This window comes from Lolium rigidum, chromosome 6 (genome assembly GCF_022539505.1).
Source record: "Lolium rigidum isolate FL_2022 chromosome 6, APGP_CSIRO_Lrig_0.1, whole genome shotgun sequence".
Taxonomy (NCBI): domain Eukaryota; kingdom Viridiplantae; phylum Streptophyta; class Magnoliopsida; order Poales; family Poaceae; genus Lolium; species Lolium rigidum.
This window is the reverse complement of record NC_061513.1, coordinates 88,059,672-88,085,459: the sequence shown is the minus strand read 5'-3', so window position 1 is coordinate 88,085,459 and position 25,788 is coordinate 88,059,672. Positions and strand designations below refer to the sequence as shown.

The 25,788-nt window shown below is 46.2% G+C and overlaps 1 protein-coding gene across 1 annotated transcript; it reads left to right on the top strand.

The window, feature by feature from the left end:
- Positions 1 to 3,730: 3,730 nt before the first annotated feature.
- LOC124668311 (probable LRR receptor-like serine/threonine-protein kinase At2g28960) lies at positions 3,731 to 25,473 on the top strand. Its single transcript, XM_047205478.1, has 12 exons — positions 3,731 to 3,836; positions 8,059 to 8,632; positions 8,765 to 9,285; positions 21,932 to 22,076; positions 22,152 to 22,223; positions 22,313 to 22,378; positions 22,454 to 22,534; positions 23,171 to 23,346; positions 23,459 to 23,679; positions 24,023 to 24,152; positions 24,657 to 24,716; positions 24,806 to 25,473. Exons 1-12 carry the CDS (start codon positions 3,731 to 3,733, stop codon positions 25,471 to 25,473), a joined length of 2,820 nt encoding a protein of 939 aa, XP_047061434.1.
- The last annotated feature ends 315 nt before the right edge of the window (positions 25,474 to 25,788 follow it).

The following is a 25,788-nucleotide window of genomic DNA, read 5'->3' as shown; positions in this document are numbered from 1 at the left end:
CTGGTATGGAGGAGGCACAGGTTCTTCCTCCTCCTGGATTGGAGGAGGCACAGGTTCTTCCTCCTCTTGGTCTGGAGGAGGCACATGTTCTAGCTCCTCCTGGATTGGAGGAGGCACAGGTTCCACCTCCTCCCGCTTCCGTTTCCTGGACCCTTCCCCAACCTGCATACAAATAAGATAAGTCCCCACATTAATCCCCACAAGGAAAAAGTCATCCAAATACTTTGCATACCAAAAAGGCAAAAAGGAAACAATAATCCATATCATCTTTATTATTCTTTCATTCTATCATCTTATGCACTCCTAACTCCTAAGTCCTAATTAGTAATTACATGATCTTCAATCAAGCACAGTAATCCCATGATAAATCCCCACATTAATCTCAAAAGGTAATATTCTCACATTATGCTAGGTCATCAAAATTATCTGGATGCTCAGTCTAAGTGAATTAGATTTATAGTTACATTATGCTAGAACCTATTTACAGTATCGCGGACATCATGTCTGCTTTTGTATGAGTGTTTTCTTGAAGATTACAGCCTCACTCTGATCATGCTTTTGGAAGTAAAAAAATAGATGATATCCTTCAATTAAATTCATTTTATGCTCTACGTGTGGGTTTTGCACACAAAAATTGTGTTGTACAAACCTTCAGAAGAGAAACATGTGTGTGCCACATGCGCAATTACCATATCTAGAGGACACATAAATTCAATATTTCTCATTCCTAACACTATTCATCACCAGCTTGGTTTCAATGTAAAATAGAGTGAGGCTTACCACTGTTATTCTTCGAATTCACTCCAGATTTTATTAGTTCACTGTAACCATATTGAATGAAGCAATTTATTTTCATGAGCTACATTCATACTATGATACGGAGGGCACATAACACAGTCAAGAAACTTCTTAATGCAATTGGTGGAAAAGTGATGACATGTTTCCCTCTGGACTCTAATGGATTTCTTAATTTGGTGATGTCAACTATTTACATTTGTCTTCCAGGCAAGGTCACAAAAGCAATATCATCTCCGGAGCTACTACTACGCTCACGGGGAGCAACTATCCAGCACATGGACAAAACAAACAAACAACACTATGCGATATTGTTCATATACTACTACTACTACAACGTTATGCGATAATCTGCATGTCCGCCTTCACCATCTGTGCACCGATGCTAGACTCGTAGACCCGTTAATCCAAAGCAAAAAAAAGGGACAGAGCACTTACCTCCATCTGCATGTCCGCCTTCACCTCCCAGACGTCACCGGACGCTGGCGCAGCGACTAGATCCGCCACCGCCTTCTTGGCCGCGGACGATGAAGCCTCCTCCACCAGATCTGCCGCCACGATGACGGCTGCGGCAGCATCACCGCCTGCGATGCTGGATGCTCCCACATCGCCCTCGCCTCCCCATGTAGCAGATTCGTCCGCGTCCAGATCCACCGTTGCCGCCACCACCGGGCCGACGACGACCGACCCGATGACGAAGGCCTCCACGGTGGTGGTCCTCGCAGCGACCGCCGTCTTGTTCGACTCTCCAGCACCGCCATCCCCTCCAACCGCCTCCGCCGACGCATCAACTTCCACGACCGCCACCGTCTTCACATCGTCCGCGGCAGTCCCCCAGCTTCCATAGCCGCCGGATCTACTGGATTGCCAACGATCCACTACCAAAACTACCGGCGGAGTGAGGGAGAGGGAGGCGGGTTTTTTGGCGGAGAGATGGGGTTCGAAGAAGTAGGGAACGGGGGGAAATGGGAGCGGCCGTGCGAGACGGGGGCTTTAAATGCGCCGACGCCTCCGCTCCCTCGCCACGTATGTCTACACGTCACCGACGCCTCCTCTCCCTTGCCACGTTACTCGCAGCGTCATCCCCGTATACGTACAAAATATAGTATAACTGACTCCCGCGTGGCCCGCTATACCCAACGCCGAAGCGGTATCGGCTAATCTTGACCGTCCATGTGTTTTCACCTGAATGTCGTTCGCTAAGGAGGGGGCACCGGAGCACAGGCGATCCAACGGTCTAGGAAGGCGCGGCGCGCGCGGGAGTAGCCGGCAAAGGCCTCACAGGCCAGCGATTGCAACATCATTAATTGCTATCATTAATTGTTGTACGTAATATTTGAAATCGGGTTCAAATATCCTCTGTATGCCAGCGCTACTGTCGATAAACCTACCTACCGGATGACACGCTGATGAAATTTCATAGGAAAATCGACGCTTGAGATTTGGGGCATTCCGGGCCAGTTCGAGATGCTGCGTCAAATTTCATTGGAAAATCGACGCTTGAGACAGGAAGAACCGGAGAAGGCACAGGTTGCACTCGGCCAGTTCGAAATTCACAGAAACCACCCTAAGCATAGATGTCTAACCTTGGTTGTCACATTGTCTGCCACGTCGTCACTGACTGTGGGTCCCGCTGTGAGATTTCATGTTAACATGGCTAAGAACACGAATCAGTGGACAATGCAACGAATTCACACAATACTGGTGAGTTTTTGCAATTTTACCGTATACCGGTGTTTTTTCGAACTTCACGTGGTAATGTGGTGGTTTTTTAGAATTAACTCTTATCACATCAATGGGCAGCACGCTATTGCAGAGAAACTGTCCAATAGCATGATAATCGACGTGCAAATTCAACGGCCAGTTGCCTTTCTTTTCGTATAGAATATAAAAACCGGTGCATGATGCGTTTCTTTTCTTTCAACCAATTCGAGTTGCATTTCTTTCACCCCGAGTTGCATTTTAGTTTTTGAACCACTTTCAAGTTGCATTTTCTTTCACGATATATATGGCAATTGGCCACTGATGAACAAAACAGTTTAGCTTCCTCTACATTGTCTTTCGAGAAACTAGGGATTTTAGTCAGCGCCCATAGACTAAAAAAAAAACTTTAGTTGGTACTTCGTTATCGCGCTGATCGATGCATGATATGGCAATTTGCCACTAACACGTTACCGCAACGATTGTCCAATTGCAGCATAGTTGACCTGCAGCCTCCATGGCAAGTTGAATTTATTTTCTTTAAACCAATGCAAGTTGCATTCTCTTCGGGACAAGGATTTTGTGCACATGGGAGTCAGTGCTTCCTTCACTTTTGGATTTTTGAAAATTTCAGATTCTCATATTTCTCTGCTTTCAAGAATTATGACATTAAATATGTAGATAGATGTGTATACGAGGATTGAAATCAAAAAAGTCTCGTCAAAAAATACGTTATATTTTTGGAGATGCAAAAAAGACAAATTTCTGACAGTACACTGACAAAATATACGTACTATTGTACTACTATTTATAGTCAGAAATTTGTCTTTTTTGTATTTTCAAAAATACAAAGTATTTTTTAATGGAACTTTTTTGACTACACTCCTCGTGTCTAAATCTATCTACATATTTAATACCATAATTTTTGAAAACATAAAAGAGCGAGGTTTTAAAAAATTTCAAAAATCCAAAAGTCGAAGGAGCACTTGTGCTCATGTGCACATGGTACTTTCCGTTCCTTCCCTCGGCTTCATTCAAGTATAAGGCCAAATCAACCCGAATACAAAAGAATTTTTTGCAAAAAAAAAAAAAAAAAAAACCGACAACGACCTGTGGTACTTGTTTTTCTTTGATATATAACTGCACAAATCGTTCGTAGCAGATAGGATGCTTCTTGCTCCAAACATTGCAAGAACTGTTCTCGAAAAAAGCATTGCAAGAACCGGAGAGTGCCATGGTGATCAGGTTCCATTGCTCGGAAAGTGCAAAACTGACATGGATCTTGGCGTTGCTGCTCATCACGGTCACGACGATTCAAGTCCACGGCCAGTCTACTTCTGGTATTGCAAGCCATATCCTCCTAGCGAGATTTTTCCCGTATAGATCCTGCAACTCTTCTCCCCTGTCTAGCACAGTTCAGTTTATAGAAACTTGTAATGTCTAATTTCTCGTGTAGTACTTTTTTTTTGAGAGCACGCCAAAAGCATGCCTTATCTTTATAGAAGACAGAAGAATAGTTACAACAAGCCAAATCAATTGGCCACCCACACACACACACCAAAACCCGAAAAAAACCCTCGGACACTCCCTCCTAACTCCTACTCCCTCCTAGACAAGCTAGTTCCTAAAGTCTGAACTCTTCTCTCAGCCTATCCGCAAGTTGTATGGGTGAACATTGATCTCCGGTGTTGCCGAACACCACCGCATTTCTTTGCTTCCACAACATCCAGGCCACGAGAATGATCAAGGTATCAAATTTTCTCCTGTCCTTGGTGGCGACTAACACCCTTGATTGAAGCCACCAATTCTCCCAGGTGCTACTAGACTGGGGGATTGGAATTCTCAGCCCTACTGTTTGCAGGCCAGGGACTAGCTGTGGTTAGGGTGGACATAGGTCTTGGTGCTAGAACTGTAGCACTTATAGATGTTCATATTCAGGACGAATGCCTTGATCTTGAACTCCATCACATCGCCGCGATCCAAGTCGTCGATCAGTTCCTCCTCAGCACCACCTGCCTGCGGTGATATCCGATATGCACCCACTTGTCACACCTGCGACAAACTGAGATGGGCACGCTGCGCGGCGGAGGGATTTTGATCCAGTCCCTCAAGTCGTCCTGGAACATCGGTGGAGCGACGAGCATGTGCAAGTCGTTGCTGTCTAGTTGGACGTTGCAACGACGGGGCATGAAGACCCTAGACTGGCGGATGAGCTTGGGCCTTTTCCCCACCGCTGGTGGTGGCCGCGAAGCAGCCTCGATCCTCCCTGACACCATCGTCTTGAGCGCCTTAGTCCACTGATTGGGCACCAGCTTGTCCTGGCTCCCTGGTGGAGGATGGCAGCTACTTCCCATCTTGTCGCACTCCAACTTGACGACCTTGTCAGCAGATGGACAAACAAGTCAGTGCACACTCAAAAGAACTGATGCAGTTCATGTCCATGGCGATGCAAACCATGATCATAACAATGTTGCGCATGATGTAGCCATCGCAAAGCTTGGTGAGGCTCTCAAATGGCTAGATGTTGCACATCATTGCTAGGTTCATGCTCCGCAATGCCACATACATGCAAATTGGGAGCATGAATCAATGTAATATGCGTAGAAAAAGTACGATCCCAAATTAGTTAAAATCGAACTCAAATCGAGCACGTCCGTGCAAACCTACAATGGATTGACTAAGTATAGACCGCAATAAGAAAAATAATGGCCGTACGAACGACGGATAGGCGATATTTATCGGTCGTTCATCTATACCAAACCCTAACCGCACATCGAATTTGAAAGATCGAGGACTTACTGTGGTAAAATCCGATGCAGTAGCCGGTGATGAAGACCTAGGAACTTGCGATGAAGCTCCCGGAGTCGTCGACGGAAACCGTCGTACCTATGATGGGGGCGGTGACGCCAGCGGAAAAATCTCCGCCAGCTCAGCAAGGGTTGGCCTGGCAAACCCCGGCACCTTTCCCGCGACCCTACTCGTGGAACCGGATTCTGATTGCATTGCCATGAGCGTAGCCTTTGGCACGCGTGCGCGCCAGCTCAACGGCGACAAAGCTCTGAGAGTCTTCGTCAAATCGAAGTCGCTGACCGCACGGATTGAGCCCGCACGGTGAAGGGCTTCCGCCGTAGAGGCAGTGGTGGAGGAACACTGTCTACGGCGATGGAGGTGCAAAGGATGTGAGATAGGGTTTTTTAGACGGTGAGGGAAGTGGAGTGGGAAGTTAACGGCTTAACGCGACACGTCATATCTTCCACGCATCCCAACGTGTGTAGAGGAGATGGCACGTTGCGCTCGCCAAAGCACGCGGCAACATTTGAATCAAGTGTGTTCACTACTACAGTAATATTTTTCTGCTTTAAAACTCGTGCCATACACAGAAACAATGCAAGCAGACGAAACAAACAAACTATATTGTTCTCCACGCATGCGGAAAATCTCCTGACCAGCAAGGCAGCAACCATGCCCTTAACGAAGGTCGCGGCCGTGCGTGTGGCCATGTCCTGGACGCATGCATCTGCCTCATGCATGCACGTGCGTGGGCGGTAGACGTGCGTGCGCGTGTAGTAAAGCTCCGCGTATGGAGCCGCGCTCGACTCAGGCCGGCGGCGATCTGATTAGCCGGTGCTGTAGTCGCACGCCGCCATGCATGATTGTTGGTATGTATTTACTGTTATTTTGAGGGCATCTAAGAAGATTAGGGATTTTATTTATGGCTAAATTGGATCTAATCTAAGAACTCGAATTTTAACTAAGATCTAAACTGAAAAACTGATCCGAGCATTGATCGACCGGGTGCCGCGCCCTAAGGAGAGATCTCCCGGGGGTGGTGTGCATTGTTGAAGTGGTGGAAGGTTTAGGATCGGCACCGCGAGGTTAACCGTTTTGATACCACATAGAAAGTTGTTGTAGTGTCTAATTTTTCATGTTATATTGATTGACTCTTAGGTGTTGTTCACCGATGAGGAAAAAGTTGCTCCTCTAAACTTCGGCCGTCGAAATCGATGTACTAAATCTAAACTCATATATTTGAATCTTCTACTAGACATTTCATCAAACACATTGCAATCAAACGATAACACACCAAATTCAGGCCACCTAGTTGTCAAGGCTATCGAGCCAGGCGTTGAAGGAGTCGTCGGAAACATCGTTGTTGCAGAGTTTGATGATGCCATGCGCCGGTGCGGAGGAAGACATCACCGCTGTCGTGGAGGAAGATGAGGCCACTGTCGAAGGAAAAAGGTCCCTCCGCCGCCGGTGCCGCTGAAGACGCGGGGCCGCGGCGCGCGGCGTACTCCGCGAAGCGCTGCGCCTCGACCGCGACGCGGCCGGGATTCAGCCGATGAAGCTCGGCCATATACCTCTCTCCGGAGGCCTCGAACTCGATTCGCTACTGAGCTTCTCGGTCGTCCCAAGCGATGCGCACAAGACAGACGTGGCTCGGAGGGGAGAGATCCGGCACGGATTCGCTCTCGAGGAGGAAGTTGAGCGGCCCGCAGTCGGAGTCACGAAACTGGATGTTGGCGATGTCATGCGCCCACGCCGCCTGCCGCGCCAATTAGAACGTACCGAGCCAGTGGCGTTGGCCGGTGTTTCGATCGGTGATTTCTGCCACCTAGGTCCCCCATTGCCGCTTTCGCACGCCGTGGTACTGGCCGTGCGGTGCCGCCGACGGTGGGAGGTCAGGAGAGCTAGATCTACGGCCACGAGGCGCACCACGGCCCCAAAAGGCGTTGCGGATAGGCGACCGCGACCGGCAGCGGGATCAGGCCATCTCCGGCGGGTTTGGATGGAAGGAGGAGCGGTGGGGAGCAGAACGATTACTGGAGAGTGAGCAGCGGACATGAGGGATTTTTTCGCATCGGCCTCTCGCGGCCGAGCAGATATAGGAGGGGGCATTTTTGGGGCCGGATTTCTATATTTGCTCCTCTGAAATCTTTTTAGCTTTCGATTAGGTGCCACTTCGACCGTTAGAGGAGAAAATTTGCGCCTCTAAAGTTTTTTTTTGCTTTGGGTTAGAGATGCTCTTACGGGCATATAGGATATATATAGAGGTATAATAAGAAAAAGATTTGGAATATTTTTCAGGGCATTGATCTAATCCTAGTCTAATCTCAGGCGTGTACGTATTCTAACATTGGCCTCGCGGTGAAGCAGTATGGCGCGGGGGGGGGGGGATTTTAGGGCCGGATTTCTATATTAGGTCCTCTGATATCTTTTTGGCTTTCGGTTAGGTGCCACTTCGACCGTTAGAGGAAAAAAATTGGTCCTCTAAAGTTTTTGTTGCTTTGGGTTACAGATGCTCTTACAGGATATATATAGAGGTATAATAAGAAAAAAGATTTGGAAGATTGTTCAGGGCATTGATATAATCCTAGTCTAATCTCAGGCGTGCATGTATTCTAACATTGTTTACTTCAGCGTAAAACTTAGCAAATCTCATAAAAACCGAAATTTATAAATCAACAAATTATTAGCTACTGCATATCAAGTGGCACATGTGATGATCACGGTATAACCTTGAAATACGTGAATCTGATACATATACTCTCCATTGTGCAGAGTTCGTAAGCATCGACTGCGGATGGATAAACAGTAGTAGTTACATGGACGCCGCCTTAAAAATACCATACAGTTCTGATGGTGATTATGTCGAGGGCGGCATGAACCGCGAGATGTTACCAGAGTTCATGGCTGGTGCAAGCAATGAACAGCAAAAAACCCTGAGGAGCTTCCCTAACGGCTCACGAAATTGCTACACACTGCCATCCACCATCGGTAAGAAGTATCTATTGAGGGCCACTTTTACTTACGGCAATTACGATAGGTTGAACAAGACTTTGGATGGATCGCTGTTCCTTTTTGGGCTCCATATCGGAGTAAATTTCTGGGAGGCGGTGAACTTGACAAACTTGGATCCATCAGTCACTATATGGAAGGAGGTGCTCACCATTGCCCCGGACAACGTTGTGTCCGTCTGTCTGGTAAACTTTGGTTCAGGAACTCCGTTCATCTCGTCGTTGGAGCTGAGGCCATTGGAAGATACGATGTACCCTTTTCTGAGCAGTTCCGTGTCTGTCAGCTACTTCAAACGGTTCAGATTTGGCAGCGTTAGCGACGCTGATTTTATCACAAGGTGAGAGCACCATCTATACTAGTTTTTGATTAGATCTGAATTACGCCTTTCTTCAATGTTTTTCAATTCATTTTGTGCTCAGCGTGTACTGTGCTAGCCATTCATCTGTCTTTCCTTATGTGTGTGATGAAGATATCCGACAGACCCGTATGACCGGTTCTGGCAGAGCTGGTCTGGGAGTGTCGACTACTCCTACCCCTGGATCAGCCTGAACACTAGCAGAAATGTGACCAGGCAACAAAGCATTGATGGCTTCCAGGTACCGCAGGCCATCCTCCAGAAAGCCTCGACCCTAGACACAAACTACTCCTTTATGGCCATTGTTGTGTCAAGTAGTCCCAACGTGGACAGTGGGAGCCTGGAACTTCTCCCAATCTTCCACTTCGCCGAGATTGCCAGCGACAGTCCGAACAGGACGTTCAACGTCTACAGTGATAGAGAGCTGCTGTTCCCGGACGTGTCCCCGTTGCCGATGCGGGTAGACAGCATGTACCCGACAAATCGGTTCTTAACTAATCGGTTCTTGAGCAACAACAAATACGCCTACTTTTCCTTGAACAAGACGGCCAGCTCGGGGCTCCCACCGCTCATCAATGCGTTCGAGCTGTACTCCCTTGTTCGGATGGACAACTTCACCACTTCCTCTGATGACGGTAAGATCCCTAACAAATGAACCTCACTCAACTTTTTTAGTATCCTAGCACGAAGCCCGCGCGTTGCGGCGGATTGATTTTTGCTGAATATTAATTTAAGAGAACATAACTACCATCGAGAATACCTGAGAATATGTTTTTGTTAATTTTCAGGTGTCTTAACACTTTTCATTAATCTCAGTCGTCTAAACAGCATATATTTGAGAATATGTTAATTGTGAGAAGTTTAGCACTGCCCATCTCAGTCATCTAAAAGTTCCAGTCCATTGCTTCTTCCTATCTTCTTCATCCCATATCCTCAAACAATCACAAACCTGCAATTGCTTATCAGGCAAATATTCGGATTCAACAACGAAAAGTAAGAAACAGTTTAACCTAAATATCAAGGATTTTAATGCGGTACTGGAAGTTTAAGAGTACATGAACATGCAGAAGGAAAATATTTGGAGAAAAGGTTAAGAGACTTCACCCTCTACATAATATACTCGCATGCAAGAATCTCTTCTTTTTTTCAAGAACACGCGCGAGCATCGCGTGTCTTCATTCATTAAGAAAGAAAGGAGGTTTTTACAAGCAGGGAGCGAGATCAAGTCGGCAACGGCTCGACCTCCTCCCTAACACTCACACTTCACTAAGTTGTAATTCTCGCTACTCTCGAATCCACTCCACCGCCGGCATCCCAAAGCCTAGCTCTACCCCATTGCGCAAATTCTCCTTTTATCCGTTTACAAAGCTCTAACGGCATGGTGGCCATCTTGTCGAACACACGGGCGTTCCGCTCAAGCCAAAGCTCTCTGGAGATCAGGACGATGAGGCCGTTGAGTTCCTTCCTATGCTTACGAGGCACTCCCGCTGAAACCGCCGGCCACCATAGCTTGATTTGCGCAGTCGCCGGAGGGGTGAAACGATGCAAACGCCTTGGAGAAGCATGTGATACCAAACCTCCCTGGAGTAGGAGCATTGCACTGTAATGTGCTCGATTGTTTCCGCTTCCTGGCAGCAGAGCGGGCACAGGGGGTTGTGCTGGAGTCCACGCCTCGCCAATCTGTCCGCGGTCCAAAGACGATCTCTCAGGACTAGCAACATGTGCATCTTATGTTTAAGTGGCGCCCCGGCAGCCCACAGCTCCCGTGCTCCTGCGAGAGCAGTTCTGCCGACGAAGAACAGCTCATAAGCTGATTTCGCCGTGTAAGATCCGCTCGGCGTTTGCCTCCAAGTGACAGTGTCCATCACCTGCTCGTCAATGGTGAAGTCCTGCACCATATCCCAGAGCGAGAAAAACTCCACAATCGCCTAAATCGATGGGTTGCCGCGGAAAGCCTGTGCCCAACTGTTGTCAGCGAGGGCATCGGCGACACAGTCAGTCAGCCTGGCAGGCACAACAAAACGAAGGAGGTTTGGCGCGATCTGTTGTACGTTGCGCCCCATAATCCATCTGTCAGTCCAGAACTCGAGTTTCTGCCCGTCACCAAGCCTGCACTCCACCGCGGCCTGAAAAAGTTCCTCCGCCTCCTCCTGGATCTTGAAGGAGAGACCTTGCCATGGCTTGTCTTCCTCCCCAAATTCCATCCATCTCCATCTGATCCTCAGTGCCAAATTTAGCAGTCGCAGATTCTTGACACCTAGTCCGCCTAGGGACTTGGGCGTACAGACGGAGTCCCAGGCCACAATGCATTGACCCCTTCTTGCCTCCATAGACGCAGACCAGGAGAACCCCTTGATCAGCTTGTTTGCACATTTGAAGAACCATGGCGGCAGATCCAGGGACAGCATGTGGTAGACGGGGGTTGCAGTCAGGGTGGAGTTGATTAGAACCAGACGCCCACTGCGCTTAAGGAGCTTCGATTTCCACGTCGGCACATGACGGGTCAGTTTATCCACTAGCGGCTGCAGGTCTGTCTTTGACAATCGGATCGGGGAGAGAGGCAGTCCCAAGTACTGAATGGGAAAGGGCTTTACCGGACAATTGAGCAAGGCGACGATGGGGGCGAGATCGATCTGCTCGCAGCGGATAGGGGAAACTGTACTTTTGGCCAGGTTGCAGTGTAGACCTGAAGCGGTGCCAAGAACCTCTTCTGTAAAATTGGTTCTTCCCATATTGATTAGTTCAGCCGACTAAGATAAGAGTACGTACCCCAAAACCTCATCGCGTAAACCATGCCAAAAAAAGAATCGTTATTATGATGATGAAAGCCTTGATGCAACGAATTAATGAACCAAGACTATGGACTCGTGTGCCTATAAAATTGGATCAGACCCAATAGATCCGGAGCTGATAAAAGTACTCCGGTTCTCTGTTCCATTCACATTAGAGCAAGTACAATAAATCCTAGTCAGCTGGCTATAAGGATTAAAATAACATATTATTGCTTAGTTGGAGGAGAGAGAGAAGGAGAGAGAAGAGGAGTGGGCTCTAAGAGCAAGGCTAATAGTATAGCCAGCTGCTGGCTATAAGCCATGTGCCATGTCATTTGTAGCTAACATAGAGCCAACATGTATAATAGTGAGCTATAATCATATACTACTTTATTAATGGATGGCCCACATTTCACTCTCACAAAGTGCCTAGGAGCACGTGCTAGAGCTGGCTCTTGCATGAGAGCCCACTCCTCTTCTCTCTCCTCCTCTCTCTCCTCCAACTAAGCATAAATATATTATTTTAACCCTTATAGCCAGCTGACTAGGACTTATTATACTTGCTCTAGCACGTGCAAGAGCCAGCTCTAGCACGTGCTCCTAGGCACTTTGTGAGAGTAAAAAGCGGACCATGCATTGATAAAGTAGTAGAAGTTTATAGCCCACTATTATACATGTTAGCTCTAAGTGAACTATAGATGACATGGCACTTGGCTTATAGCCACCAGTTGGCTTTGATGGATGCAGAATCCCCTTCCCGGCGCGTTACGTGCTATTCAGCTGTCTTTGATTCACCAGGCACAAAAGTTGAATACGGGAGAGCATCAGGATGCGCCGCGCAGGACAAATTTCGATTGGAACGTCAGAACCCTAGATTCAGGAGGGGCGGCGATTTTTGGAGATTGTATTGTAGGGTATCGGGTTGGAGCCCTTCCAGGCAATAAATAGCGATGGACTAAGAGCATCTCCACTCGTCCCCCCGAACAGGCCCCCGGCGAGCGTTTTTTCCATCCGGACGGCGTAATTCGGCCCAGTCGCGCCCCCGGTTCCTCGTTTTCGTCTGGATTTGGGCCTAAATCCATCCGGCGATCCCACGCCATCCCCGGCCCCCGGGAGCGCTCGGGGACTCCGGACGAAACGAAGCGCGCGAAACGGCGAGGCAACTTCCCGCGCATCCGGTGGCCCCAACTTGTCGGCGAGAGAAACCGATCGTCGTCCTCATCGCATCGTCTTCCGCGCGCCGTAAAGCCTGCCGCCGGTCCGCATTCGCCGGCCACGCGGCGAGTTAATATCGTCGTCTTCCGCGCACGCATCGTCTTCCGCGCGCACTAAAGGCTGCCGCCGGTCAGCTCGCCGCGGACGCGTCGCATTCCACGCGGCATTTAATCCCCGCGCCAGCCCACGCCTATATACGCCGGTCCGATCACCGCGAGGCGTACCCCGTGCTCCACTCTCCCTCCACTCTCCCTCTACTCCGAAGATGGCGTTCTACGACGACGACGGCGCAGCCAACAACGGCTTCCCCGCCGGTCGCTCCACGCGTGGGAGGGGCGCCGCCTCCACCGGGCGGGGTACCCCTGCCCGCCGGACACGAGGCCTCCCGGAGGCGGCTGGCGGCTAAGTGCTGGCGGCGTTCCAATCCCGCCGCCGCCGCGGGGCCATGCCCTCGACGTCGCCATCGAGGAGGCGAGGATGAATTCGGCCTCTATGTATGAACTCCTCCCGTAATGTAATAAATATCATTAAATTTAGTCTATATTCACCCGTTTTTAGCCGTAGTTTGTCAAGTTTCCGTTTTTTAAATTCGCATCGTCGACTTCGCCTGGGCACGCGGCTGGGAAACTACTACTCCCCACGCCAAATCTTCCTCCAATCCGGACGAAAATTTCGCCGGATTTGGGCGTGGGAGCGCCAACGAGTGGGGATGCTCTAAGCTCCTATTGAAAAAATTGGGCCAGGCCCAGGCGAGCGACCAGGGAAACCAGCGAACCATTTTTCACTTTTGCGGTGGCAGATGCCGTAAATTTCTTTGCAAATTGTGGGTATTTCTAAAACGGACGAAAATTTTGGGGAGAAACCTTACTTCCTTTATTAGTAGGTATATAGATATAGATATAGATATAGATATGCATATCTTCGATTAAAGATAGAAACGGCAAGATGCTACGTACTTTACATCATTATCCAGCCACAAGGATCTTCCCATGACTTTAATTAAAGTACCAGAAACCAATTTTGACATCGCTCCTGCTTTTGCCCACGACTTAGCCCGTGGTCTTGCCGCCGGGCAAGCCCGTGTGACGGACGGTGGCGGTGGGCCCTCACTCGCAGCCGTGGGGCGGTGGCAGCGCGGCGCGGCGCCGGGATGTTCTGCGTGGTGCGAGGTCGTCCATGGCGGCGGCTCCGGCTTACCCGGCAACTTCTCGTCCGGGGGGCGGTGCGTCGGCCTGGCGGCCGTCGATCCGGCTCCATCGGGTCCGGTTGGGTGTCCAGCAGCCTCTTCCTCCTCGCTCATCCCCTCCCTGACCCAACTCCTTGTCTGCACTGCCTGTGCTGTCCCGGTGGAGTTATAGCTGTGGCCTTTGATGAGCCTGCCGTCTGCAGGTCACGCGCGGGTAGGTCATGTCGGCTGGCCCTGTTCCCCACGGTGACGCTGGTTCTGGGAGCCCGTCGTCGCCGGGGCGTGGGTAGGTTGGGCCACGGCACGAGCCGGCGTGGTGCTGTCCCTGGACAGCGGCCGCGCGGTTCCTTGGGTGTGTCCCTCAGGTGATGCTTCACTCTCTGCTGCAGGCGAGAAGAAAAGGTGTTCGCTTTGCTGGCTGCGCGTCTCGCGGTGGCCAGATTGACCAAGGGGTGCAGGTTCTCCAGGAGGCATGTCTGGTGCTCGGCTGGCCGGTGATGTCTACGGGAGCTTCTATTCTTGTAGACAGTGTTGGGCCTCCAAGAGCAGAGGTTTGTAGAACAGCAGCAAGTTTCCCTTAAGTGGATTACCCAAGGTTTATCGAACTCAGGGAGGAAGAGGTCAAAGATATCCCTCTCATGCAACCCTGCAACCACAAAGCAAGAAGTCTCTTGTGTCCCCAACACACCTAATAGGTGCACTAGTTCGGCGAAGAGATAGTGAAATACAGGTGGTATGAATAAATAGTAGCAACGGCACCGGAAAAGTGCTTTGCCCAGGACGAGTAAACAAGCAGTAGTAACACAGCGAGTAGTAACGCAGCAGTAGTAACGCAGCAGTAGTAACGCAGTAAAAGAGTAAACAAGCAGCGATAGCAGTATTTAGGAACAAGGCCTAGGGATTAGACTTTCACTAGTGGACACTCTCAACATTGATCACATAACAGAATAGATAAATGCATACTCTACACTCTTGTTGGATGATGAACACATTGCGTAGGATTACACGAACCCTCAATGCCGGAGTTAACAAGCTCCACAATAATGCTCATATTTTAGTAACCTTTAGTGTAAGATAGATCAAAAGACTAAACCAAGTACTAGCATAGCATGCACACTGTCACCTTCATGCATATGTAGGAGGAATAGATCATATCAATATTATCATAGCAATAGTTAACTTCATAATCTACAAGAGATCATAATCATAGCATAAACCAAGTACTAACACGGTGCACACACTGTCACCGTTACACACGTGCAGGAGGAATAGAACTACTTTAATAACTTTGCTAGAGTAGCACATAGATAAATTGTGATACAAACACATTGCAATCATAAAGAGATATAAATAAGCACCTCACTATGCCATTCATCAGTGAATAAGTATTCTGTGAAATATAGCCTAAGAGACCCACACGATGCACACACTGTCACCTTTACACACGTGGGATAAGGAGTCTCCGGAGATCACATAAGTAAAACTCACTTGACTAGCATAATGACATCTAGATTACAAGCATCATCATATGAATCTCAATCATGTAAGGCAGCTCATGAGATTATTGTATTGAAGCACATAGGAGAGAGATGAACCACATAGCTACCGGTACAGCCCCGAGCCTCGATGGAGAACTACTCCCTCCTCATGGGAGCAGCAGCGGTGATGAAGATGGCGGTGGAGATGGCAGCGGTGTCGATGGAGAAGCCTTCCGGGGCACTTCCCCGCTCCGGCAGGGTGCCGGAACAGAGACTCCTGTCCCCGGATCTTGGCTTCGCGATGGCGGCGGCTCTGGAAGGTTTTCCGTATCGTGGTTTTTCGCATCAGGGTTTTCTCGACGGAGGCTTTATATAGGCGAAGAGGCGGCACAGGAGGGTCGAAGGGGTGGCCACACCATAGGCTGGCGCGGCCAGGGCCTGGGCCGCGCCACCCTATCATCTGGGGCCCACCGGGCCCCCCTCTGGCGGCTCTCGGGTGTTCTGGATGCTTCCGGGGAAAATAGGAACCTGGGTCTTCGTTTCGTCCAATTCCGAGAATATTTCGTTACTAGGATTTCTGAAACCAAAAACAGCAGAAAACGAGAACCGGCACTTCGGCATCTTGTTAATAGGTTAGTTCCGTAAAATGCACGAATATGACATAAACCGTGCATAAAACATGTAGATATCATCAATAATGTGGCATGGAACATAAGAAATTATCGATACGTCGGAGACGTATCAGCATCCCCAAGCTTAGTTCCGCTCGTCCCGAGCAGGTAAAACGATAACAAAGATAATTTCTGAAGTGACATGCCATCATAACCTTGATCATACTATTTGTAAACATATGTAGTGGATGCAGCGATCAAAACAATGGTAATGACATGAGTAAACAAGTGAATCATAAAGCAAAGACTTTTCATGAATAGTACTTCAAGACCAGACATCAATAAGTCTTGCATAAGAGCTAACTCATAAAGCAATAAATCAAAGTAAAGGTATTGAAGCAACACAAAGGAAGATTAAGTTTCAGCGGTTGCTTTCAACTTGTAACATGCATATCTCATGGATAATTGTCAACATAGAGTAATATAACAAGTGCAATATGCAAGTATGTAGGAATCAATGCACAGTTCACACAAGTGTTTGCTTCTTGAGGTGGAGAGAGATAGGTGAACTCGACTCAACATAAAAGTAAAAAGAATGGTCCTTCAAAGAGGAAAGCATCGATTGCTATATTTGTGCTAGAGCTTTTATTTTGAAAACATAAAGAGAGCATAAAAATAAAGTTTTGAGAGGTGTATGTTGTTGTCAACGAATGGTAGCGGGTACTCTAACCCCTTGCCGGACAAACCTTCAAAGAGCGGCTCCCATTTTATTTTATTTTTGGATGGCACTCCTTCCAACCTTTCTTTCACAAACCATGGCTAACCGAATCCTCGGGTGCCTGCCAACAATCTCATACCATGAAGGAGTGCCTTTTTATTTTAGTTTTATTATGATGACACTCCTCCCAACCTTTGCTTACACAAGCCATGGCTAACCGAATCCTTCGGGTGCCGTCCAACAATCACATACCATGGAGGAGTGTCTATTTTTGTTAATTAATTTGGGCCTGGGAATCCCATTGCCAGCTCTTTTTGCAAAATTATTGGATAAGCGGATGAAGCCACTAGTCCATTGGTGAAAGTTGCCCAACAAGATTGAAAGATAAACACCACATACTTCCTCATGAGCTATAAAACATTGACACAAATCGGAGGTGATAAATTTTGAATTGTTTAAAGGTAGCACTCAAGCAATTTACTTTGGAATGGCAGGAAATACCATGTAGTAGGTAGGTATGGTGGACACAAATGGCATAGTGGTTGGCTCAAGTATTTGGATGCATGAGAAGTATTCCCTCTCGATACAAGGTTTAGGCTAGCAAGGTTATTTGAAACAAACACAAGTATGAACTAGTACAGCAAAACTCACATAAAAGACATATTACAAGGATTATAAGACTATACATCGTCTTCCTTGTTGTTCAAACACCTTACTAGAAATTATCTAGACCTTAGAGAGACCAATTATGCAAACCAAATTTTAGCATGCTCTATGTATTTCTTCATTAATGGGTGCAAAGCATATGATGCAAGAGCTTAAACATGAGCACAACAATTGCCAAGTATCACATTACCCAAGACATTATAGCAAATTACTACATGTATCATTTTCCAATTCCAACCATATAACAATTTAACGAAGAGGAAACTTCGCCATGAATATTATGAGCTAAGAACACATGTGTTCATATGAACCAGCGGAGCGTGTCTCTCTCCCACACAAGCATGATGTAATCCAATTTATTCAAACACAAACAAAAATAGAAACAAACAAACAGACGCTCCAAGTAAAGTACATAAGATGTGACCGAATAAAAATATAGTTTCGGGGGAGGAACCCGATAATGTTGTCGATGAAGAAGGGGATGCCTTGGGCATCCCCAAGCTTAGACGCTTGAGTCTTCTTAGAATATGCAGGGGTGAACCACCGGGGCATCCCCAAGCTTAGAGCTTTCACTCTCCTTGATCATAGTATATCATCCTCCTCTCTTGACCCTTGAAAACTTCCTCCACACCAAACTCGAAACAACTCATTAGAGGGTTAGTGGATAATAAAAATTAACATGTTCAGAGGTGACACAATCATTCTTGACACTTCTGGACATTGCATAAAGCTACTGGACATTAATGGATCGAAGAAATTCATCCAACATAGCAAAAGAGGCAATGCGAAATAAAAGGCAGAATCTGTCAAAACAGAACAGTCCGTAAAGATGGATTTTATTAGGCCACCAGACTTGCTCAAATGAAAATGCTCAAATTGAATGAAAGTTGCGTACATATCTGAGGATCATGCACGTAAATTGGCTTAATTTTCTGAGCTACCTACAGGGAGGTAGACCCAGATTCGTGACAGCAAAGAAATCTGGAACTGCGCAGTAATCCAAATCTAGTACTTACTTTACTATCAAAGACTTTACTTGGCACAACAAAACACAAAACTAAGATAAGGAGAGGTTGCTACAGTAGTAAACAACTTCCAAGACACAAATATAAAACAAAGTACTGTAGCAAAATAACACATGGGTTATCTCCCAAGAAGTTCTTTCTTTTTAGCCATTAAGATGGGCTCAGCAGTTTTAATGATGCACTCGCAAGAAATAGTATGTGAAGCAAAAGAGAGCATCAAGAGGCAAATTCAAAACACATTTAAGTCTAACATGCTTCCTATGCATAGGAATCTTGTAAATAAACAAGTTCATGAGGAGCAAAGTGACAAGCATAGGAAGATAGAACAAGTGTAGCTTCAAAAATTTCAGCACATAGAGAGGCATTTTAGTAACATGAAAATTTCTACAACCATATTTTCCTCTCTCATAATAACTTTCAGTAGCAACATGAGCAAACTCAACAATATAACTATCACATAAAGCATTCTTATCATGAGTCTCATGCATAAAATTATTACTCTCCACATAGGCATAATCAATTTTATTAGTAATAGTGGGAGCAAATTCAACAAAGTAGCTATCATTATTATTCTCATCAAGTGTAGGAGGCATAGTATAATCACAATAAAATTTACTCTCCATAGTAGGTTGTACCAAAAGACCACTATCATTATAATCATCACATATGGGAGGCAAAGTATCATCAAAGAAAATTTTCTCCTCAATGCTTGGGGGACTAAAAAGATCATGAAAACCAGCTTCCCCAAGCTTAGAACTTTCTACATTATTATCAACAATGGTGTTCAAAGCGTTCATACTAATATTACTACCAGCATGCAAATAAGATTCCATAGGTTTTTTAATTTTCGCATCAAACAATCCATGTTTTAAATCAGGAAATAGAATAAGAAGCTCATTGTTGTCCATTATGCCAAACTAGTGTAAACAAGAAACAAAAAGATGCAATTGCAGGATCTAAAGGAAATAGCTTCGAGCACAAACACAATGGCGCCTGAGAAAGCATCTGTTACCTGGAACCGGAGTATGAGTGCCTTTTTACCTTTCCTCCCCGGCAACGGCGCCGTAAAAGTACTTGATGTCTACGGGAGCTTCTATTCTTGTAGACAGTGTTGGGCCTCCAAGAGGAGAGGTTTGTAGAACAGCAGCAAGTTTCCCTTAAGTGGATTACCCAAGGTTTATCGAACTCAGGGAGGAAGAGGTCAAAGATATCCCTCTCATGCAACCCTGCAACCACAAAGCAAGAAGTCTCTTGTGTCCCCAACACACCTAATAGGTGCACTAGTTCGGCGAAGAGATAGTGAAATACAGGTGGTATGAATAAATAGTAGCAACGGCACCAGAAAAGTGCTTTGCCCAGGACAGTAAACAAGCAGTAGTAACACAGCAGTAGTAACGCAGCAGTAGTAACGCAGCAGTAGTAACGCAGTAAAACAGTAAACAAGCAGCGATAGCAGTCGTCCTCGCGGTCGTCCCATGTTGGTTTCGATGAGCGACGCGTGGTGGCCTCTGTTGGCCGGGTGGTGGGTCAACGTTGTTTTTCGAGCTGTCACGATTGATGGCGGTGCAAGGTTTTTGCTAATGTGTCCTAGTGGGGTTGCCACCGCCGCGCGAGTGATGGTCGCGGTGCGCCGGGTGAAATCCCAGCCCGACCTTGTCGGTGCCGGCGACGATGGCGGTTGCACGTCATTTCCTCCTTGGTGGCGTTGTTGAGGAGCCCCGACTGTCCTCCGTCCTCGTGGTCTAATCCTCCGGGTGAAAACCCATATCCGGCTTGGAGCTGAGATCTGACTACGGCGACATCATTGATGCCGCTTTCTTCTTCAAGGTGTTGTTCTTGGAGTTCTGGCCTTTGGTTGGTGCGCGAGGCGGCGGTTCCTGCCTTGACTATTTGGCAGATCTTGCTTCCGCTAGCGTTGTGCCAACAAGATTATCTCGGTTGACATGGATTGTGGACCACGGAGGATCCTATGCTGCTACTGTCAGACTAATGGAAGCACTCGATGAGTATCATTTAATGGCTGCAGGCGTATGTTGTTACAGGCGAGGGGTGCGGCAAGGCATGGCGGAGCAGTGTTCAAGTTGCGAGCAGTGTTGACGGTCGAGGCATGTGCAATCAGTTGAAGTCTTTCGTGCCCTTCGGGCCTGTTGGGGCCTCCTCCTCACACTGAACGGTCCATGCTAGATCTGGATAGCTTAGTGGGGGTTCGAGGTCGCACCGGCGGGGTGAGGACTTCCCTGAAGTGCACGAGGCCAGTCGACAACGTTGTCGGCTTGCCATCCTTTCTTGGGTTGGTGGGCTGTCGCTTTTTGTGCACTTGTTTAGATGGCATCTAGGCCGTTGGTAGTTTAGCGGCGTTTGTTGTAATGTTTGTCTTGCGGCTGTTGGGCACTTCTTGTCTTGAGTGGTCGGGTGTTCGACCTTGTCTTTTTTTCGAGAACCTGCAGGAGATCTGCGCGCTATTGTATTAAGCTTGAGAAGACGGACGAAAGAAAGTCCCATACAACACGATTACAACTCAGAAGGTGAGCCCTTCCAAGCACCACCAGCTCAACCGCCACTTTGGGCGATTGAGAACGGCCTAAGCTAGGCCGAGGAGCACTAGGGCACTACTCTCACAATCCCACCTCTACAGTCTAACCAAGCTAGGCCGAGGAGCACTAGGGCACTACTCTCACAATCCCACCTCTACAGTCTAATCAAGGTCGCAGCAGCGGTAGATCTATGCCCCTCAAAAACCCTAACATTGCGTTCTAACCAAAGGTACCGAAGGGTTAGCATGATGACGGAGTTGGCTTTCTTGCGGTCGGCGCGAAGGAAAAGACCAGAGGCGTTATACCACCACTCATTGAGGGTGGCCTCGTGCCCGGGCAGGATGGCGGGGAGGCCCAACCGTGCGACGAGGCCAGACCAAACCTCGTGAGCGAAGCTGCATTGCAAGGAGAGGTGATCGAGGGTATCGTCCGCGGCACCGCATAGCGGGCAAAGTGTATGGGACGGCAACCCTCTCCGGAGACGTCGATCTGCCGTCCAACACCGCCTCCGCAATGCGAGCCATGCGTGCATCTTGAATTTGAGTGGAGCGAAGGAGTGCCAAACCAATTGGGCTCCGGTCAGGCCGACGGTGCCTTGGAAGAGCATGCGGTATGCTGTTTTAGAAGAGAAATGGCCATCACCTCGCCACTTCGTTCGACCTTGTCTTAGGCTTGTAAACTGTTCTCTCTATCAATGAAATGAAACGCAAGCTTTGCCTTTTCTCGGGAAAAAAAACAGAAACCAATTTACTAGCCAGCTGATTCAGGTGGCACACTCAACTCCTGAGTAAGCCGTCTTCTAAAGGCCAGTTGGCAATGAGCCATGTACAAGACACATTGTAGACAAACGAATAAATACACTTTATTCAGTGACATGGGTATACCTTGCCATTCAATGATAAGGTTACCCCTTGTCATTCAGTTCTACAAAAACATGATACTTCGCATTTGAAATTATTATGCAACTTCTTGTTGTTGCTTCATCCTAACTAATACATATAACCCCATGCCCAAAATATAAAGCTTATTTATTCTAGTCATGGTTGTTTTCATTCTCATTTTGATCTTGCATTGCAGTCCAGTACATCAATGCAGTAAAGAAATACTACAATTTGGCAAGAATAAACTGGACCGGAGATCCGTGCTCCCCGAGAGGGTATAAGTGGGAAGGTCTGACTTGCGACTATTCCAACGGCAACCAGAATCCGAGGATTGTCCGAGTGTAAGAACATAACCTTTTGTTAGCTCAAAAGTGTCACTAAGCTAACGACTTTTAATAAGATGGGGTATTTTGCAGAAATATGTCTACCAGCGGACTGAGAGGTCAATTAGCCATATCATTCTTGGACATGTCATCACTCGAAAATTTGTAAGTGCGCCTAACACAAACTGTTGACTAGCTAAATGAAATTGTTATGTTGACATATTTTGTGACTCTAAGAACCAATACATATACAGGGATTTATCACACAACAATTTGACTGGAGTGATTCCAGAGTATCAAATAAAGTCACTTAAAGTTCTGTAAGTCCCTGTGCCGATTACATCTGTGGCTGATGGTATAAATTTTAGGTGAATGATTCTAACTATTATTTTCAGTAACTTGTCAAATAACAATCTTGGTGGACCAATACCTAAATCTATTCTTCAACAAGTTCAAGCCGGTCTGCTGGACTTAAGGTTTGGCATGCTTCGTTGCACGATTCCTTACTATATTATTTGTTAGTATCAGCTAAAAAAAACTAAACCTAAAAGGAATAGACTCAATTTAATACTATTGGTTATCATAGAAACAACTCCATGTCTAGCAACAACATTTGCACATTACTAAGTGCATTGGTTAAAACCCATCCGAGTTTGGCCTTCTCTGGACTGTTTGGCTATTGTCATACTCGTGGCTCACTCCACATTTCTAGCACCATGCCACAGAAGCCTCACTTGTCATATATCCAAACTCTTGGAAAAATTCACCAAGTTGTGGTGGCCAATTTCGGTGCCACAAAAAGTATGTAAAAGCGGACTTTCGTGTGCATTTTACCGATCCAAACATGCCTTAATTACACGAACTAGCATCTGGTAACTATAAATGCTTTATCATCTATAGGCTTTCAAAATGGGAGAAAGATAAGGACATATTACTAACTGCACGTGATTTAGAAACCATGTGTTTGTTCATTTGAAAGGATAGTTCTTTAGTAGAACTATCACCAGTTAGTCGTGTTAGAAAATAGAGGCATGCTACAATCAGAACTTTGTAGAGAAGCTGAGACCTTTTGAGATGATTCTTTTTTTTATGTTGTTTAATTGTGTCACTAGATTAGAAGGAAATCCTGTATGCTCAAACAACAAAGATACGTACTGCTCAGACAAGATGACAAAGAGGAGGACCACACCTATGTTGCTCATCGCAGTGGTAGTTCCTGTGGTACTGATATGTCTCCTTGTAGGGATGTGCATAATCTGGAAGTTATACTGGAAAGGTAAAAAAACACACTTTAAATTTCTTTCCATCAAGGCAATGGTGGTAGAAATTATACAGCAATTCCATACCTAAATTTCCATGTAAAACAAACCCTTTTCACTTTGTAGAGAGGTCAGGAGGCAATGAGGACTATGCTATGTATGAAGAGGAAAATCCCCTACATATTGACATCACACGGTTCACATACGCAGAGCTGAATCACATAACAAACAGCTTCCAGTCAATTGTTGGAAAGGGAGGTTTCGGTATTGTTTATCATGGCATACTGGAAAATGGTGATGAAGTAGCTGTTAAAGTACTTAAAGAGACATCAATAGCAGAGTCAACTGACTTCCTCCCTGAGGTACAATATAAAAGAAACTAGCATACATCAGTATTTTTGTCAAGACAAATTTAGTTTTGCAAGACATATAAAACCACTTCCACAGGCAAGATATGGACAGAAACAGATAGAAATTCTACATACATATATGGTTTCCATCGATGGGTACTCTATTTAATATGACTTCTGCATTTTGTACAAACATGATTGTGTAATATGAATGACCATTATTGATTTATTTTTAAGATACTGAACACATTAAATATGATACCGTCATATTTGCCAGGGACACCATGCTAGTACACTAAATTGATGCAACTGGCTTCAGCTCTAGAAAGTTTGGTAACTATATCTTTTGTCACAGGTGCAAACCTTGTCCAAAGTTCATCACAAGAATCTTGTGACTTTGCAAGGATATTGCCTAAACAAGAAGTGTCTAGCACTTGTTTATGACTTCATGCCCAGAGGAAATCTTCAACAACTTTTAAGAGGAGGTTTTTCTCTAACTTTTATTAATGTTTGTATCAAGCATAGCTGACTTAGGTACAACAAATCCAACTTGCAGTTGCATTTAGTTATTTTGCTAAGTTGTATTTTGATGCCACAGAGATCATTTGTACTTTAACTCAGTAAAATCGAATGATTCAATTAAACCCAAAACCTGTTCAATCTAAATATGTACATGTTTCAAGCCAGGAATAAGCAAATCACTAGGGAGGTATCTTATTCAAAGAATATTTCGGAAACTTGGATTGCTTGTTAATTGGATTTGTATATAAGAAATTCTCTGATATAGAGAAGGAAACACAGTGGTCTCTCGAAGACCAAATTGCGTGTGTGTGTCGTAGATCTTTAGTGCCTCCAGTTAGTTAATCATTGTGTGTGTAACTGTTAGTTGATAGATTGAATATATGTGCAAACTAAAAAAAAAACTAGTAATTATTTTACCATGCAAGTACAAAATGGCATTTACAGTAAATTGATATGTATTCCTGCAGGAGAGGACTGTAGTTTGAATTGGGAACGAAGACTTCATATTGCATTTGATGCCGCACAAGGTTCGCATTTTTGTTGATGTTTGCCTTCTGGTGATCTGGTCATGTATGTATATGTGTGTTGACAACATACGAGTTTTAATAAACTGCAGGACTAGAGTACCTACATGAGTTATGCACCCCATCAATAGTGCACAGAGATGTGAAGACCCCGAACATCCTTCTAGACAAGAATCTCATGGGGATAATATCTGATTTTGGGCTTTCGAGGGCTTTTAATGATGCGCACACACACATATCTACTGTGGCTGCTGGCACTCTTGGTTACCTCGATCCTGAGTATCATGCAACCTTCCAAATCACTGTCAAGACAGATGTTTACAGCTTCGGCATTGTGTTGTTAGAGATCATCACTGGCCAACCCCCAGTAATCATGGACCCTCAAACCATTCACCTACCAAGTTGGGTGCACCAAAAGATATCCAAAGGCAGCATTCATGATGTCGTGGACAAGATGTTGTTGGATCAGTATGACGTTACTTCCTTGCAGGGTGTGATAGACCTTGCCATGAACTGCGTTGAAAACGCAGCCATCGATAGGCCGACCATGACCGAGGTTGTATCAAGGCTCAGAGTGTTTTTACCAGCAGTTTCAAGTAAAAAGCAGTCAGTTTCTGCATCCCCTCAACGTAAGAACTCCATGGATACTGAAATTACAAGGCAGTGCCACTTGATACCGGGAGCAAACAACCAGACCAGCTCCATCCAGTCAGGTTATACCGGTGGGATGTCAGAAACCAGCTTCTTATCTGGACGGTGAAAGGCCAATGCCTACTGAGTTATATTTGCATCTGCTTGGAAAATGTTTATAATTTGCTTAACAGTGTCGTCATTGATTTTTTTTTGTAGACTGCACTTTAGTCGCTACTGCTAGTAATTTGAAGTTTTAGTTGCTACTGCTAGTAATTTGAAGTATGAATCGTGTTCTTCCATACGAGAACTTGGTGGTTTGCTGGTAGTCAATCCTAAAACTAGTAGTCTTCTTAAACACCGCTACTTAAGAACTCCGCATTTCACTCCGCAATATCTCCGGCAAGGCTGTGGATTCAAATTAAAATACTTTGTTTCTTTTACT